Source organism: Rhopalosiphum maidis, chromosome 3, assembly GCF_003676215.2.
Source record: "Rhopalosiphum maidis isolate BTI-1 chromosome 3, ASM367621v3, whole genome shotgun sequence".
In the NCBI taxonomy this organism is placed as follows: Eukaryota; Metazoa; Arthropoda; class Insecta; order Hemiptera; family Aphididae; genus Rhopalosiphum; species Rhopalosiphum maidis.
In genome coordinates this window covers 68,219,501-68,236,364 of record NC_040879.1, presented here as the reverse complement: position 1 = coordinate 68,236,364, position 16,864 = coordinate 68,219,501, and the positions used below count along the sequence as shown (strand labels likewise).

Below are 16,864 nucleotides of genomic sequence, written 5' to 3'. Positions count from 1 at the left end.
ATCGTTTTCGTTAGCAGCTTTCGTGCATTCGAAAGAGACGTGCACTTTTTTACGTCTGTGATGGACATTTTTTCTGACCTAAAAGGCGGCGGACGGGCTTTGATTGTTTTTGCTCAGTCCCAATGATCTATTATATAACTGATACGTGATGATGATCATATGATAAAGATGATTTCTGCGCGTGTTCATTTCTATTGATATTACGTAATGTAATATTATTAATTATTATTAATAATAAGTACACGCGTTATTATTGTACGATCGCGATAACCGTATACCGCGTCGTCGTCAAAACGACAGCATCCGCCAGTCAACCGAATAGATTATTACGACATTTACAATAATAATAATAATAATATTAATATCGTAGCGATCGCGGACCAGTTCGGCGGCGGCGGCGACAGTGCCGTTTAATTGCGCAACGATCGGAGTCGCTGAAGTGACGACGTAAAGAGGTCATCGCCGCGGAACAAACAATAATAATAATATTATACTAACAACGCGGCGGCGGCGGCGGTCGTGTGCATGGCGTGTGAGTGCCGGGCGGGGGCTTTCGAGTAAGTGGAAGCGGTGCGCGCGAGGCCGACATGTGATCCCGCCGATGCCGGAGCGTGTTGCAATAACGTCATGCCCGTGATGTGTTAATGTGCTATTGCGTGTGCACGCGCTTATCTTTACTATTACTATTATTATTGCTTTTAGTCGGCAGCAGCAGCTGCTATTATAATATTGTTATTATACAACAACTGCAGTAGGTACCGATCGACCGAGTACGGACGTCGTACGTGTTGTAACATTTATATATATACATATATATATATATATATTGCTTTGCTGTCGCGGACGCTAACCTAACCGTTCACCGCTGACATTTTTCTCCCGTAATCGTAACTACAACAATACGATATTTACGATTTTGATGAAATAAAAAAAAAGGGTGAGGAGATTTCTGGTTTTTTGTCGACCGCCGTTGTCATCATCAAACGCCCGATCACCCGACGGACGGACGATAATATTTAACATATTACAACAGCCGTCGCCGTACAACGCGATAAATATCATCGCAAGTGATATTTATCAGTGTACGTAGTCGTGAGCTCCGACGCCGCGTCCGATGGCAGCCACCACTACGGCCGGTTACGCGCGGGCCGAGCTCGACGCGCCGTACGGCGGACGCTGCAGCGCCGATCCGCCCGACATCGAGGTAAGCGAATTTCGAGCATGACGTGAACAAAATAAAAAAAAAAAAAAAAATGAAAAAACTATGAAAAAAACCATAGTACGGTTACCCGTTGACGCGGAAATTCGGTATACGCTAAACGTTTAACGATGACTTTGCGTCGGACTGCCCGCGTAGGACATCGTTATATAGCCAAAGCACTTCCCCAAATGACGGTCGTTACGATACGTAACCGGCACAGAAGACAGAGACCTATGGTTTGTACTGGGAGATATGACGTTTATATATTATACGAATCAAAAACAATCGAGTAAAAAAAATCTATCGAAAATTCGAAATCGACGAAGAAATAGCATAAGACACGCGTTGTACGTATTATATAATAAAACGGGACACACAAATCCATAACAATATTCGATTCGTTCGAAATCTGACTGTTTTGACGTATTATTGCAGTATGGCTTCAAAACAGAAAAATCCCGTATAGTCGATACTCGATAGGCGTTGTGATCAGCTGTTTGGCGATCGGAAGCAACCAGTTTGTCGCCAGTTCGGCGTCCGTGTGTGTATACACGTTTAAGTCGCACATCACTATATAATATTATTGTCGAATACACAGTGTACATCAGCTAAGGGTCACCAACTAATTTATATACAGGTCCGTTTTGAAACTTACCATACAGGCCGCGGTCCCCTAACTGCAGTATTAATAATTTACACACGTTAATAAATATATATATTTTTAATTAGTATTTATATTGATTTATTTATGCATTTGTTCATTGCAGATTAATTAAATTGTTTTTCGTATTATACATTGACACACTTATAATTTGTATTTATTTATATTATAAAAATTTTAAAATTTACTCCGCGGATAACAGTCCGTAAAAGAAGTAACCGCGGTCCGGATGCGGACCACGGTCCGCCAGTTGGTGACCCCTGGTATATACTGTATTACCGTTCGACGTCACTGATAAACGAATTTTAACGCGGATCACCATATTTCGATTTCTAAAACTTAAACGGAATTACCTATTCGATTATTGTGCCGAGCACTTTTTCTACCCAAAAACTTTTCCCGGTAAAACATAATTTAGTAAAATAATGTAAACGTAACAAAGCCTATCGTAACAATAATGTTTCTATGGTCGTTTGTCACTAAATTAAAAATCGGCCGCTGACACCACATACCAAGTTATTAACGTATAGATATTTAAACGTGACATTAAAATATCAAAAAAAAAATGACCACATCGATTTTGGCTTCTAAATTAACGTTTTTCGCGGTGCTCGTATACTTTTATATGTACACGATGCTGCTACGTACATAATATATCATTATCGTACGTAAATGTGTTCATTTTGGAAAATAACCCATTTCGGTTTAATTTTCGTAGGAGTTACTCCGTTTGAACCCCAAACCGCTGGCTAACTGCCAATGGACAACGACTGTGCCCAACGATGGAGGTACGACGGCCGGAGGAAAAGGAGTTGGATTGATGGCCGCCGCCGGATCCGGACTGGCCCGGGCCCGGGCGATAGTCAAACCGTCTGCCGCAACGGTCGTGGACCGTCATCACTACAAGCGTAATTCTTCGTATTCCGAGGTATGTGTAAACGTCTCATGGTACTATATAGTCGGTGTAAGATTTTTTTTTAAAAAAAAACGGATATCTGCGAAAACTAAAGGTAGTAAAATCCGTAGATTCCGTCTATTCGTCTTGAACGGGACTGAAAGTTGTAGGACGTAAGTTTACAAATACCTACTCCGTGTCTATCCATGAATGCGCCAAACGGTATTTTTACTTTAAAGCGTTTTGGTAAATACAACGTGTGTCATGTATAAATACAGTAAAACCTCGATAAGACGGAACCGCTTGGGACCACGCAATTTTTCCGTGTTAACAGGGTTTCCGTTTTAACGGGGTTCAAAATAATGAAATTTAAAAAAAAGTACCAAAGAAATTTTCCGTATTACCAAGGTTTCCGTTTTACCGAAATTTTGTCTTATTGAAGTTTTACTGTATTTATATACCAGTAATCAAAATTTGAAACTTGACAGACCACAGAATGCTAAGGAAAAACGTGAACTGTTGCTTACAATAGTTAGGAAAGACGCCATATTTCAACTTTAGCTAAAACGTAGTTTTTACAACACGACAGAGCGTTTCGAGGAACAATAGCGAAAATAGTAGCATTTTATTACGATTATTGATGTCAGAACTAGATATTTGAGTGTGGGAAAAAACAATTAGTGGCTAAGATGTGCTTTAACACTAATTAGCGCTTTATGACAAAATCCCATTGAAAACAGAGAGTGTTCAAATTACGCTGTAATACATTTCGTGATTTAATATTCCATGGATCTAATACGTAAAAATAAATTAATAAAATACTTTTTTAATTATATATATATATATTAATATTTTAAAAATATATTTTTGTTGTATTTTTATTAAATGATGTACCACTATGTACTATTTTATTTCTTAAACAATCGAATTATTCGATAATAATAAATTACCTTGTTGACTTCATTATGAATTATGATTATTTTTTTCTAATTTTTAAAATTAACATTATAATATTATCATAATTGCAATGTAATGCACTATTGTATTTCTAACATTTATTTCATCGTTATTTATAATATGCTATGTTAAAAACTTGGTAGGTACATACCTGATATGAAATATTCAAATGTATAGCTGCTCAACTATATTTTGTCCAGATAATATTGGTCACAAATAGAATTGTCAGTCAAAAACTGAAATATTACCTTTAGCTCAAGTGTTGTCAGCAGTTTGCGTTTGCTCGAGCATTTTTGAGGTTTGCTTGATATCAACTTTTCTAACATATATATAGCCTATATAATAGTATAAATAGTATAATATTTACGAGTATACAGGTTTGTACTTTGAAAATTTACCTGACAAATAAATTATGCAATTTATATAATGTATTTATGGTTAAATGTTTTAATTTAAAACATTTAGTACAATATCATTTTTGTTATCGTCGTGATAATAAATATATACAATAGTGCCTCGGCTTGTATGACAAGAATACGTGAGCAAACGCGTTCCGTGGTCGAATGATTATACATTTGTTATTAGTTGGATATCGTTTTTAAGCTAAGTATTTTAAGAATGTAATTTATTCCTAGAAATTAATAGCTGTGAACAGACTAGTTATGTGATAGGCAATGCTGACGGTGTAGCTATAATGATACATAAATTTATAATAAAGCTATGTAGGTATATTATATAAAAGGTATATTTTTTAGATAATACTACTTACTAGTTAATTTAGTAATATACATTTATTATTTTTTTTTTGCATTTATATAGCAAACATATAGATAGCGATATATTTTAGACCTTATAAAATTGTTATAGCGAGAAGTAACCAACTAAACTATTTGAAATATGTATAGTTATAATGAGGAATGTAAAGGACGACATATCCAATCACTGTCTTAAAACGTACAGCAAAGCAAATTTGAGATCAGAAGTTCCAATTTTGTATTTTAACTTTGAAAATAAAAGTGAATCGATCTATAGTGTAACTTAAATATAAGGGCATTATCTATTTTTTATTTCGGTTTTTTCGTGTAATAATTTTGAAGCAAGATATATGGGCAATTTTAAATTGTTATATCATTTTACATACCTATGTAATGATAACTTGCTTAAAAATATGGTAAAAACAGATATCGTTCATACCTTTAAGAATGATATAAGGTCAATTCACTCTAACATAAAATTAAAACTGTTGAATTTAAATGTTGTATACCTACTTATACGTTTATAAGAGTAGGACGAAGACAAGATATTTTAACAATAACTGTGTGTCAGTGTATACACGAAGACTATTCTACAAAGTGGTTAAAATTAAATACAAAATAAACATGGCGACTTATTTAAAAAAAAAAAATATTGGCCACTCTCCGAAAAACTTCATGAATTATTGATCCGTAAGTTCAATATCATGCTAATTAGTTTTTATTTATGCGTAGGACACTGCAGGTGTCATAGATGGTTGTGCTGGTGGCCTGTGGAACCGATGGTGGACTGACGTCAAACCCAGCACACTACGAGGTGGCGAACGAGCGGCTGTTCGCGAGGCCCGCCGTTGCCTGAAATGTGCACATGCGCCATGTCAGCTATCGTGCCCAACGTCCATCGATGTCAAGTCATTTATCACGAGTATCGCTAACCAGGTAATGCTGATAAGAAAAATGTTTTATTGTCAAAAAGCTTAAATATGTTAATGGAATACGCAAGGTTTCAACATATGAGAAAATAATATTATTTTCTAGTGTAATATTAGAAAATACATATATTATCAAAAAATTTTTTTTGGAAACATTTAAAGTACAAATTTTGTCAAAATTGGATATTCCAACGAGAAATAAAAATTTTTCCATTTAAGGTTATAACACTATTGTTTAAATTATCAGTATCTGTTTTTAATGAATTTTAAAAATAATTATGACAATTTTAAGCTTATACTAACTATAATTAGTGATATTTTTGAATTTGATAATGTAATTTAAATAATTTTAACTTTGACTTCAGTTAAATTAAGTAAAATATTTTCAATTATAAAACATTATCTTAAATATGTACCTACTCGTAATTATGGTTATTTTTATCCTTGTATAGAAACATTAGAAACGCCACTGATAGTGATATTGAGCTATATTTACACATAGGTATAAAAACTATATACCATACACTTATACTTATAATTAAATAAATACCTAGTTTCAATCTAGTAACCTGTGTACTAGTATCAATAATTGTTTTATGGCTTTAAAATAAATTTTACAACATTTTACATTACTCGTACAGTTTATATGAACCTTGTACAGTAGTTATACTGTAACAAAAGGAGTTACGGTCAAACTAAAACATCTCTATAAGTACTTTTACCGATTAAGTTGGAAGTATATATTTTGTATACTTATCGTTGTAATAGTGTAAGCACTCGTCATTTTGTTATTATTTTTAAAATAGATATTTGTTATTTGGAGTTTTTCTGTAGTGAACATTTTTCTGTAACCAAAAAATAAAAAACGTCCACTAGTGGGAGGTGTCTATTAGGGGAAGTTTCTTTGTATGTATATATAGTAAAGTTGTTAAAAACATAACATGTAATGATTTAACTTTCACAGAACTATTATGGAGCTGCTAAGACGATCCTGTCGGACAACCCGGTGGGCTTGTCTTGCGGTATGGTGTGTCCCACGAGTGAGCTGTGCGCCGGTTCTTGTAATTTGGCCGGGTCAGATGGCGGACCTATCAATATTGGTGGACTACAGCAGTTTTGTCTAGAAGTAAGTGTTGTGTTTAAATATTTTTTATCCACTGTCCGGATTGGTGGTTTGGTTATTAGGAAATCTAATTTATTGTCGGGTTTCCGAGGAGCAGTAAAATGTCCATATAATGCTCATATTTTTAAAGATATCTCAGCGAGGTTGTCTTGGTCCACTGCTATTTTTTATGTTCCATACGCTACCAAAAATTGTTTAGTCAACGCCCTATAAAACAGACGATGGTAAAACACTAATGCGAGCCCTATAATTTTAATTTTAATTTTTTTTCATTGAATTGAAATAACTAAATAGTAAATTATTGTACTCACCGTCGTGTATTAAAAGGCTTGGTCCGTATATAATAATACATAATTACATGAGTAATAACATTTTGGTAACATGTTATACCTATATAAGTTGAGTTTTATTGTATTAAACTTTACATGCACTGTGTAATGAAAATCTGATCGCTTTATAGTGAACATAACGTGTACGTGTTATAGATGTTCATGGACATGGCAGTACCTCCTTCGGCTGTTTCTTCGGAAGACGATGACGACGAGGAATACGAAGACGGCCCGACGCTAAAGGCTCGAGGCCAGAGTAAATTGGCGCCCATAGCTGTGGTTGGTGCCGGTCCGGCGGGGCTGACGTGCGCCACGTACCTAAACCGGCTTGGATATCGGCGCGTAACTGTCTATGAATCGGGTGCTTACGCCGGCGGTCTTAGGTAAGTTCATAAATGGTCAATACGCTTTTAAAAGAAAGCCGCACAATAGGTCACAACGCTTCCATTCTATCGTTAGGTACTCGTATAACTTTTTGTTTCAATTATATTGTTACGTACAATAATAATAATTATATATATAATATATATGCGACATGCGTGTATATAATACGTACTAAAAAAATAATAATGAAAATATTGAAAACGAATTCAATATATGGTACTGGCAAACAGTTACATTATTAGTTTTTATGTCCTAGCGCTTTCCATGTTAACAGTTCACTTGTCGTTATATTATTATTAATTATTATGGAATTATCACCGAATTAATGTCATGTAATGTTATGTATGTATAGCGCCTCCGAGATACCCGAGTACCGGTTACCATGGCGGGCGGTTCGTTGGGAAATCGAGCAGATGGTCGAGCACGGTCGAGGTGGCGTCCGCCTGGAGTATGGTCGTCGACTATATTCTTCTTCCGCTGGCGATAGTAGACCCGGTGACATCACGTTAAAAGTGTGAATATATTATAATTATTAGGGTTATACCAACCGGATGAATGTTCTTTGAATGACGATTCACGTATTCTATTTTCACTTTCTCAAGGACCTGATAGAAGGACCGGATGCAGCGCGGGCTGTATTTGTGGCTGTCGGTCTACCGGAGCCTCAACTTCCGGCCGACCTCTTCCGCGACGTTGACGTCAGCGGCACTACGGCCGCCGCCCAAAGTCTAGGCGTGTACACTTCCAAATGGCTATTGCGTCAGGCCTCGGGGTACTCCAAGCGGTTGCCTGACGGCCGGGGGGGATGTGGTAGTGGTTGTAACGGAAGTACCGGCGGCTGTGGATCGTCGAAATCGGTCACCGCGCCTCTGCCTCCGGATTTCCGAGGTAAAACCGTGCTGGTGCTTGGCGCCGGTGACACGGCCATGGACTGCGCTACAGTCGCACTCAGGTGCGGCGCCCGCCGCGTACGTGTCGTCTTTCGACGTGGCACACCCGATGTGCGCGCCGTTCCAGAAGAACTGGAAGGAGCTATGCGCGAACGTTGCGAGCTGGTACCACACTCACAGCCGGTGAAGTTCTTGTTCCGCAAAGTTTCGGGCAGCGGTACAGACCGGATCCGAGCCGTGCAATTCCGCCGGACCGACGTGGACGACTTGGAGCCACAGCAGAACTCCGCCGACGACGAAGACCACTCGGCAGACGATCTGTTCGTGTTGCGCGCCGACTGTGTCGTCTCGGCGTTTGGCTCGCGATTACCGAAAGAATGTAAGTGTTTTGCAATTGATTTCTGGAGGAAGCAGTGGCTTATTTATTATTAGAGAGGGAGGAGTGGTTTTATACATAGGTATAAAAAATAGATATTGCATTTTTTCATATATAAATGTGTTTTTGACTAGATACATTTTTTTCTGACCGTAATACCACTCTATATTGGTGGTGACACATGGTCACACGGATAAATAAATATCTCCTTCTCCCTAAGTCTAAATCCTAAATACGTCACTGTGAAGGGCGGGGTTGGTATATCCTAACTAATTAAACGACTTTATTATGCGGTCGTTTTGTTGTTGCGCACAAACAGTGGCGGAAGCGCTGGCACCATACGCAAGAGTAGACGAACGCACTGGACGAGTATGCGTCGACACTCAAACCGGCCGCTGTGAGTGGTGGAAGGACGGTGACGACAAACAAGAACGGCGGACTCCACCACCGGTATGGTGCGGTGGTGACGCTTCTTGCGCAACAGGATCCACAGCCGATCCGTCGCAGACCACGGTAGAGTCGGCCAACGACGGAAAAACGGCTGCGTATCACATACATCAGTATCTACAGGTACTTAAATAGATTTTATATGGTATACATAGCTTCGATAAGATTATATATGAATATTAAATCAGTATTTGAATTAAATTGCATAAGTTTCTAAAAAATAAACCGTAAAACTATAAACTAGTTGTGAATTGGCGTCATTCATAAAAATATTTTCACGTAGGTATAATACTATTGGGATTATAATATGATTCCAATTGAAATTTGTCTGCTATCCTATTATTTTAAAATTTGGATAAGTTGAAAAGCGATGGTGACATTACAAACACTTCATAGTAAGTAACTGTTAAGGAATAAAATAAATCGATATAATTACATACAGTTAAAAATGTTAAACAATTAGATTTCATAAATCATTATAAAGAATGATTATAATACTTATAATATTTTACACATAGTTACCCGTCATGATACAAAAATATATTTAAAAGGTAACTATTTTATATATATATATATATATATTCATGTATATGCAATTTAAGGAAAACAATTAATTTAAGTTAGTTAGTTAATTAATAAACAATATATTTAACTCTAAAAATTAAAATTTACTATGGACAAAATAATTTAATTAAAAATAAGTTGAATCGTTTTTTAAATAATAACTAAAACATTTTATTGTACCGTGCCTATTTTACATCTCTTCTAGTCATGAACTCGAAATGATTGTTTAAGTCAATTGTAATTAAAAATAGTTTGTTTATTTAATTAACACAAGTTAGTTTTATAAAGAGTAGAAAAGTGTGAAGCGTGAAGGTGCTGCGGACTCGACGGATTTAGTGTATCTAAATATTTTGTGCAGAAGGCTTCTTTATAAGTGACTACTTCGGTTCTCTTCTTGCCTGAGTCCATAAATTAGCCGCAAGTATCGCTGTTACATCTTTCGAAAATTTTTATTACTAACCAGCACAAATAGTTATAATTCGTGCACGTTCCATTATAGTTGAGGCTTATTATTTTATATTATATAGATTGATCTAAGTCGATTTACACTACTTGCTATATCTCATATTATTTGTGATATAATTTTTGGTAAGATTTTGGGTGTCTAACTTATTATAAATTATATCTTATGAGTTTCGCAACAACTCCTCATAAAATATGATATACCTACACTAAATTTAAATACAATTTTTACTCTTTTTTTATGTTTCTTTTTCTTCTAATCTTTTTTTATTTGCACTAGCAGTATCTGTTGATTATTTAGATCATTACATAATTATATCGCTTACATTAATTTAACCAATGACTAATAAAAAACTTATCGGCGTCCCATCTGTCGAAATTGTCATGCGACGGTCATTATTTTTGCATTATAAGTGTCTCATCCTCTCATATAATATTATAGCTTGTAGTATATTTTTCCAGGAGTTGTACGGTTACCGTATCCAAAATCACCAATCATCTGTTTCACGACCACTGCTACCAGGTTTTCGAACAGCAATTGACGACGTGGACTTATCTGTCAGGATGTGTGGACTGCGTTTTATGAACCCATTCGGACTGGCCTCAGCACCGCCCACGACGAGCGCTGCGATGATACGCCGAGCGTTCCAGGCTGGTTGGGCATTCGCTGTCACAAAAACGTTCGGACTGGATAAGGACTTAGTAACGAACGTATCACCACGTATCATAGGACTGGGCAGTCATGGTGTAGGAGGCGGCTTGGCTGCCAGTGGTAAAGGACCTGGTACTGTCAATGCCGGAGACTCGGATGTGGCCAGAAACGCTTTTTTGAACATTGAATTGATTTCGGAAAAAACCGCTGCATACTGGTTACGTTCCATTCAGGAATTGAAGCAGGACTTTCCTCAGCACGTGAGTAAACGTTAAACACACGATGAACCGCATGTGTTGTCTCTGTCTTACCTCTTACAAGTACGTAATATAATAAATTTACACTTAGCAGATCACGTTAGCTCCGTTAGTTTAAAAATTAGATTGAATTTACCTATTATGAAACTTGATGATAAGAACATAATCTGTGTTTGTACAATGGTTTTTTACGATAATTTAATTTTTCAGCAAGTTATGCGTATATAATATAGCGTAAATTAAAAATGCTCATAACTCACTTAAAAACTATATAATCGTAAAAAGCCAACTTTTATGCACTCGATAATGTTCTCACCATCAAGGCTCATAATAGGTAAATTTACTATAATTTTTAAACTAATGGAGTTAAACGTGATCTGCTAAGCGTAAATTTGATATGTTGCGCACTTGTATAAAACAGCACATGCGTATAAGACAAAACAAGTGGGCGTTGAGTCTTTTTAAGAAGGTTAATTTACTAAAAAATTCCAAAAATTAAAAAGTCGTTACTAAGACAAAAATGAAAATGGAAATGCTTAGTAAATCATCTTATATGATTTAATTTCATACCAAATAATTTAACTTTTTGATTTGTTTTTCTTTTTTCGGTTGTTATAACGACAACGACGTTCATAATGATATTTTTGTAGATACTAATTGCCAGTATAATGTGCGCGTACATCGAGGACGATTGGACATTACTTACCAAATTGGCGTGCGACGCAGGTGCCGATGCGCTGGAGTTGAACTTGAGCTGTCCCCACGGCATGGGCGAATCCGGAATGGGTTTAGCGTGCGGCCAGGTATAGAAACAATATTATAATACACACGACGAGATATTATTATTAAAATATTTTTAATATTATATTTATTTATCGCGACAATTAATATATTATTATAGTTATTCAATATATTCTACAATATATTAAAAGCTAAGCTTGTGCTAAGAGTGCAGTTATTATACTATTTTCACACATAATATAAATTAATAGTTGTTGCAAGTTTAGTTTATAAAACTCTATTAAGAAAAAGTAATGTTTATTTTAATAACGATAGAACAGATTTTTTTGTAAAGAAACTAAAATGTAATAACTAGATTGGTTAGGTTTAAAATACTTCTCAAACAACTTTAAGCTCTTAAAATTATCTATACATCAATGTCAAATGTACCTACAGCATAAATTTAAAATCTTATATAAAACACTCTTTTCTCCAAATACATATTTATAAATGGGTAAACAATAAACATATAGGTACCTACATAATAATAGTATTTTGCTTATTTGGTTCATAGCAATGGAATTATATATGCTCATGCGTATTTATACAATTCAACTAAGACAACATTAGACAGATAAATTATAAATAAATATACACAGTACATTACATTCACAGTTCACATTAAACTCCTTATAAATTAAAGTGAAGACAGTTTGCTTCAGTATATTTTGTAATATATTTTTATTATAATATATTAATACAGTTTATAGTAACAATCACTGCACTAAGAAAATGTTTATTAAAAGATCATCATTTCGTACTAAAAATACAAATCATAAATAATTAATTATTTTATACGAGTATACCTATAACTTATTTAAATAGTCATCACGTTAAAGAATTTTCGTAAAATGTTATCGATGTAATTAACATTCTTATCACATTTTTTTGACACGTAATGTACCAAGGTGTTTTATTTCTTTGACATTTTATAGTTTGATACATTTAAGTCTACGTGAAATTGGTAATTAAATTTGAATAAATTTTATTGAAACGGTTACTTCGTGTATCCCACTCAGGATCCGGTGTTGGTGGAGAACATTTCAAGATGGGTCAAACGAGTGGCGGTGCGACCGGCTAGTGACGGTGGGGCGCCAACAGCCGTACCCGTATTCATAAAAATCACGCCCAACGTGACGGACGTGGTAGCCGTAGCCCGGGCGGCTGTGCGACTCGGAGGGGCCGACGGAGTGACCGCTGTCAACACGGTCTCGGCGCTTGGTCCGTTGGACGTGACTGGTACGGGCGGTCGACCGTGGCCGGGAGTCGGCAGAACCACTGCGGACACGCCAAGAACCACGTACGGTGGCATGTCAGGCACGGCCGTCCGGCCTATAGGTTTGCGGGCCGTGTCGGCGTTGTCCCGAGCCCTTGGACCGGACGTGGCGGCCGGTGGAGACGGAGGACCGCCTGTCCAGATAATGGCCACAGGCGGCGTGGATAGTGCCGCGGCCACGCTCCAATACCTGTATTGTGGTGCCAAAGTTGTACAGGTATACCATGGTCGCGGTCGGAACGGTATCCGTCCAAAAAGTGAAAGCAGTTATGGTGAAATAATAACTGTAAAGTAATTTTATTCCGTTTCGCACAGGTATGCAGCGCTGTCCAAAATCAGGACTTCACCGTCGTCCAAGATTATATCACCGGACTCAAGGCGTTGTTGTACACGAACGGTGGTGGCGGTGACAAACGACGGGAGAAACGGATTCATCCCACTCCCGCGCTAGTCAAGGACTCAATCGACTTATCCGACGACTACGATATCGTATCAACGACGGCCGCAGTTGCCGATCAAAGCGGTGGTAAATCGATGTTTGGACCGTACTTGCGGAGCAGGCGCTGTGAGCAGGCATCCGGTGCGGCAGCAGATATGGTTAGCTCGATCCAGGGAACCAAGTCAAACGGAGTTGATCAGACACCGGAGCAGATGGTAACGGTTCCGGCATCGGAGGAAACTAATGAAGACCTAGTCTCGGTTCCGGTTGCAACGCCTGTGGAACTGGTTGTGGGCCGAGCGCTGAAAGCCGTCGGCGCGTACAAATCACTCGATCGTCGCGCGCAGGTCGTGGCCCTGGTCAACGAAGTCAGTTGTATTTGTGTATAAAGTTAAATTTCCATTTCCCCCATTTTGTCTAAATTACACTGCGTAACCTAACCTAACCTAAGTTAAATTTGTAAGCTTAATTTTCAAATAATTATAAATTGGTATTTGGAATTTGTAAGTTGTTTGAAGCTAAATTGTGCCCGAAATAAACTTAATGGAAGTACTAACTTCATATTAATCCTTATAACTTAGCTCCAAGGAACTTAAAAATTCCCAGAACTAATTTATAATTATTTACAAATTAAAATCTGTAACTTGTAACATTTTGTTTGGCGTAATTTTAACAAAGTAAGAAGGCGGTTAGTGTGAAGTTAGCATCTCAATTAAGTTTATTTTGGTCCAAATTTAGCTCTGAGAAACTTTAATCAATTTCTAATAACTTACGAATTGAGCTTTTTAATTTACAATTTACCTACTATAATTTGAAAAGTGCTTACTTTAATTATGTGAGCTATAGTATTTAGTATTGAAGGTGATTCGTTACCAAAAATCTTGGGTTGATATGCATACCTGTTTGGTGGGTTGTGTGTCTTCGGTGAAAATTTGCTCATGAAATCATGAGTAGAGAGCGGATTTTTAAGCTCTAAAAAATTTAAAAATATGCATGCAATTATGCACTATAAAGTATAAAAATATGCATCAAAAACATGTTTTTTTTATTAATAATTTAAAATAATAAATTAATAATAATTTAAAAATTAAATAAAATTTACTATTATTAAAATTAAAAAAAAAAAAATGTTTGCAGACTGCTGTTGAATTTTTTGTTAATTTGAAAATAATATACATGGTTATACAGTAGAAACTAAGTACTGATACGAACGAAAACCGGCTATTCCCGGTTGACGCGAATATTACATATAGGCCTACAGCCATGGGACATTTTAATCTATTAATATTAGTCGTGCCTAGTCCGTTAATATAATACGAAAAATCTCAAATATACACTAAAAGCATGATGAATATATAAATATGATCAAACAAGAAAAAATCGAACAAATGTGTAAAAAAATGCAAAATTAAATTGATGAATTTGAATTTTTTGAGTAATGAAACAAATTTCTATCTTACTCCGTATTAATTTAGATTTTATTAAAAAATATGATAAATGCATAAATATCCGCTCCTTACTCATGAGCATCGTGTTCAATTCCCATATTCCTATACACTTCGTTTGCCACTTTGAGTATTCAAATTATTTTCAGCTGACATTAATGCATTACTGATCGTGTAAACGTTTTTGTATAGGACTCGTGTATCAACTGCGGCAAATGTTACATGGCTTGTAACGATTCCGGTTACCAGGCGATTTCGATGGATCCAAAATCACATATCGTCCACGTCCAACCTGACTCGTGCACGGGTTGCACATTGTGTTTGACGGTGTGCCCCATTCCTGGTTGCATAAGGTACGTAACATGGAAACTAGTTCAAGTATTGTAACTTCTAATCAAATATTCATATATCTTATAATCCCGAATGCTGTAAAACTCACTTAGTTATAAAAACAATTTGTTGTAAAATATATATATACGTACACATATACTAGGTGATTTTTTTTTTATCGAAGTACACTTATTATTTAAAAATATATTAATGATTTTAAAAATATTTTTTGTATAATTTTAAGTGATAACAAAAAACAAAACACTGAGAAAAATGTATATTTATATTTATATATTATATTATATAATTTTTTCAAAAACAAATTTTGTTTATCACACTTTATAGCATTCGATTAAGTACTCACTCTAATTTTCGTTATTTTGTTTGTAGCATGGTCGAAAAGACTGTACCGCATGTGGTGAATCGTGGTCTAGGCCGCCGACAGAAAGTTTCCACGTATGCGTGTCCCAACGACGGCGAATACATCGACTAGCAGTGTTCCTCAGAAGAACAGAATAACCACGGTAGTTCGGCTGTAGCGACTCAGTGACAGTCATGATAATATCCTTACCACTGATAATGTTTACTGTGATCTATGTCCACGAGTGTTAACTGTACCAATTGCGTATTAGATAATATAATATGATTGTCCGAATCGAAGCGTCTATAATAGCCAGTTGTATAAAATAAATATAATATATTAATTCATTTTATACAAAAACAAAAAAAAATAAAAAAAAAATATAGGATTATAGCTTGTATTAATATCGGTATGTTAGTATGTTACGTTTAGGACGTTTAGGTTAAGTGTATAAGGTATTAAGTGTTTGTTTTAACTCGATGTAGTGTAGACCTACATATAACATATTATATATTATGTACTATTGTAACGTGAAGATGGGTTGATCACACTGTGTACTGCACAGATACTATCATTACACCATTCACATATCTAATATTATCTAATCAATCGTTTTATATTTTTAAATAACCGTGTTTAATGTTTATGTTTATTTTTAATAATTTTTAATGTAAAAAAAAAAATTGTCTTGAAAATCTAAATCTTATAATGCATATTATTATTATGCAAATATGAGCAATATTACTACACTTATTTGAATCGCAAATATACTTATGATAACAACGTTATTTATGCTATAATATTATATTATTTGAAGATAATGTGATATAAAAAGTTAGAAAATGATCCATGCTTAGTGTTGCTAATATCTTGTTAATAATAATAAAAGTTTAAAATTTATTTTAAAGAAAAAATTCACACTGGGCGAATTTCATAGGGATAATTTTAATTCGATGCTATTAGAAATTGAATACATTCTAATCAAAGACACCCTATACACAAATGCATTGTTAAATAATTTATAGAATACATATTATTTAGTTATTACAACAATATTTTTAATTTTTATTCAATTCCTCTTACAGTATTGAACAATTATTAATTAACATAATTGAAATTTAAAATTATATTATACGAAATAACAACGAAATAAATATGTATTTGAGTACTATATATTCCCATTAAAAGCTTTTCTCAATACATAAACAATATTTTTTGTTTATTTTATTTTCCTGCTAACAATATTACAATAATATGATATAGTAATAAAGTTGTGGGTTAACTTAATAAAACACAGCATACGGGAAATAATAAATGCAAAAGCAAACCCACGTTCTGTAGTTGGTAATTT

The 16,864-nt window shown here is 35.3% G+C and overlaps 1 protein-coding gene across 1 annotated transcript; it reads left to right on the top strand.

Moving 5' to 3' along the window:
* The first annotated feature begins 762 nt into the window (after nt 1–762).
* Nucleotides 763–16,301, top strand: LOC113556253 (dihydropyrimidine dehydrogenase [NADP(+)]). The gene is made up of 14 exons (XM_026961088.1): nt 763–1,204; nt 2,581–2,790; nt 5,202–5,405; nt 6,363–6,524; nt 7,007–7,233; nt 7,587–7,746; nt 7,837–8,503; nt 8,820–9,070; nt 10,436–10,885; nt 11,533–11,685; nt 12,682–13,155; nt 13,254–13,745; nt 15,015–15,175; nt 15,543–16,301. The coding sequence occupies exons 1-14, from the start codon at nt 1,115–1,117 to the stop codon at nt 15,643–15,645; spliced, it is 3,804 nt and encodes a 1,267-aa protein (XP_026816889.1). The 5' UTR covers nt 763–1,114; the 3' UTR covers nt 15,646–16,301.
* Nucleotides 16,302–16,864: the final 563 nt, after the last annotated feature.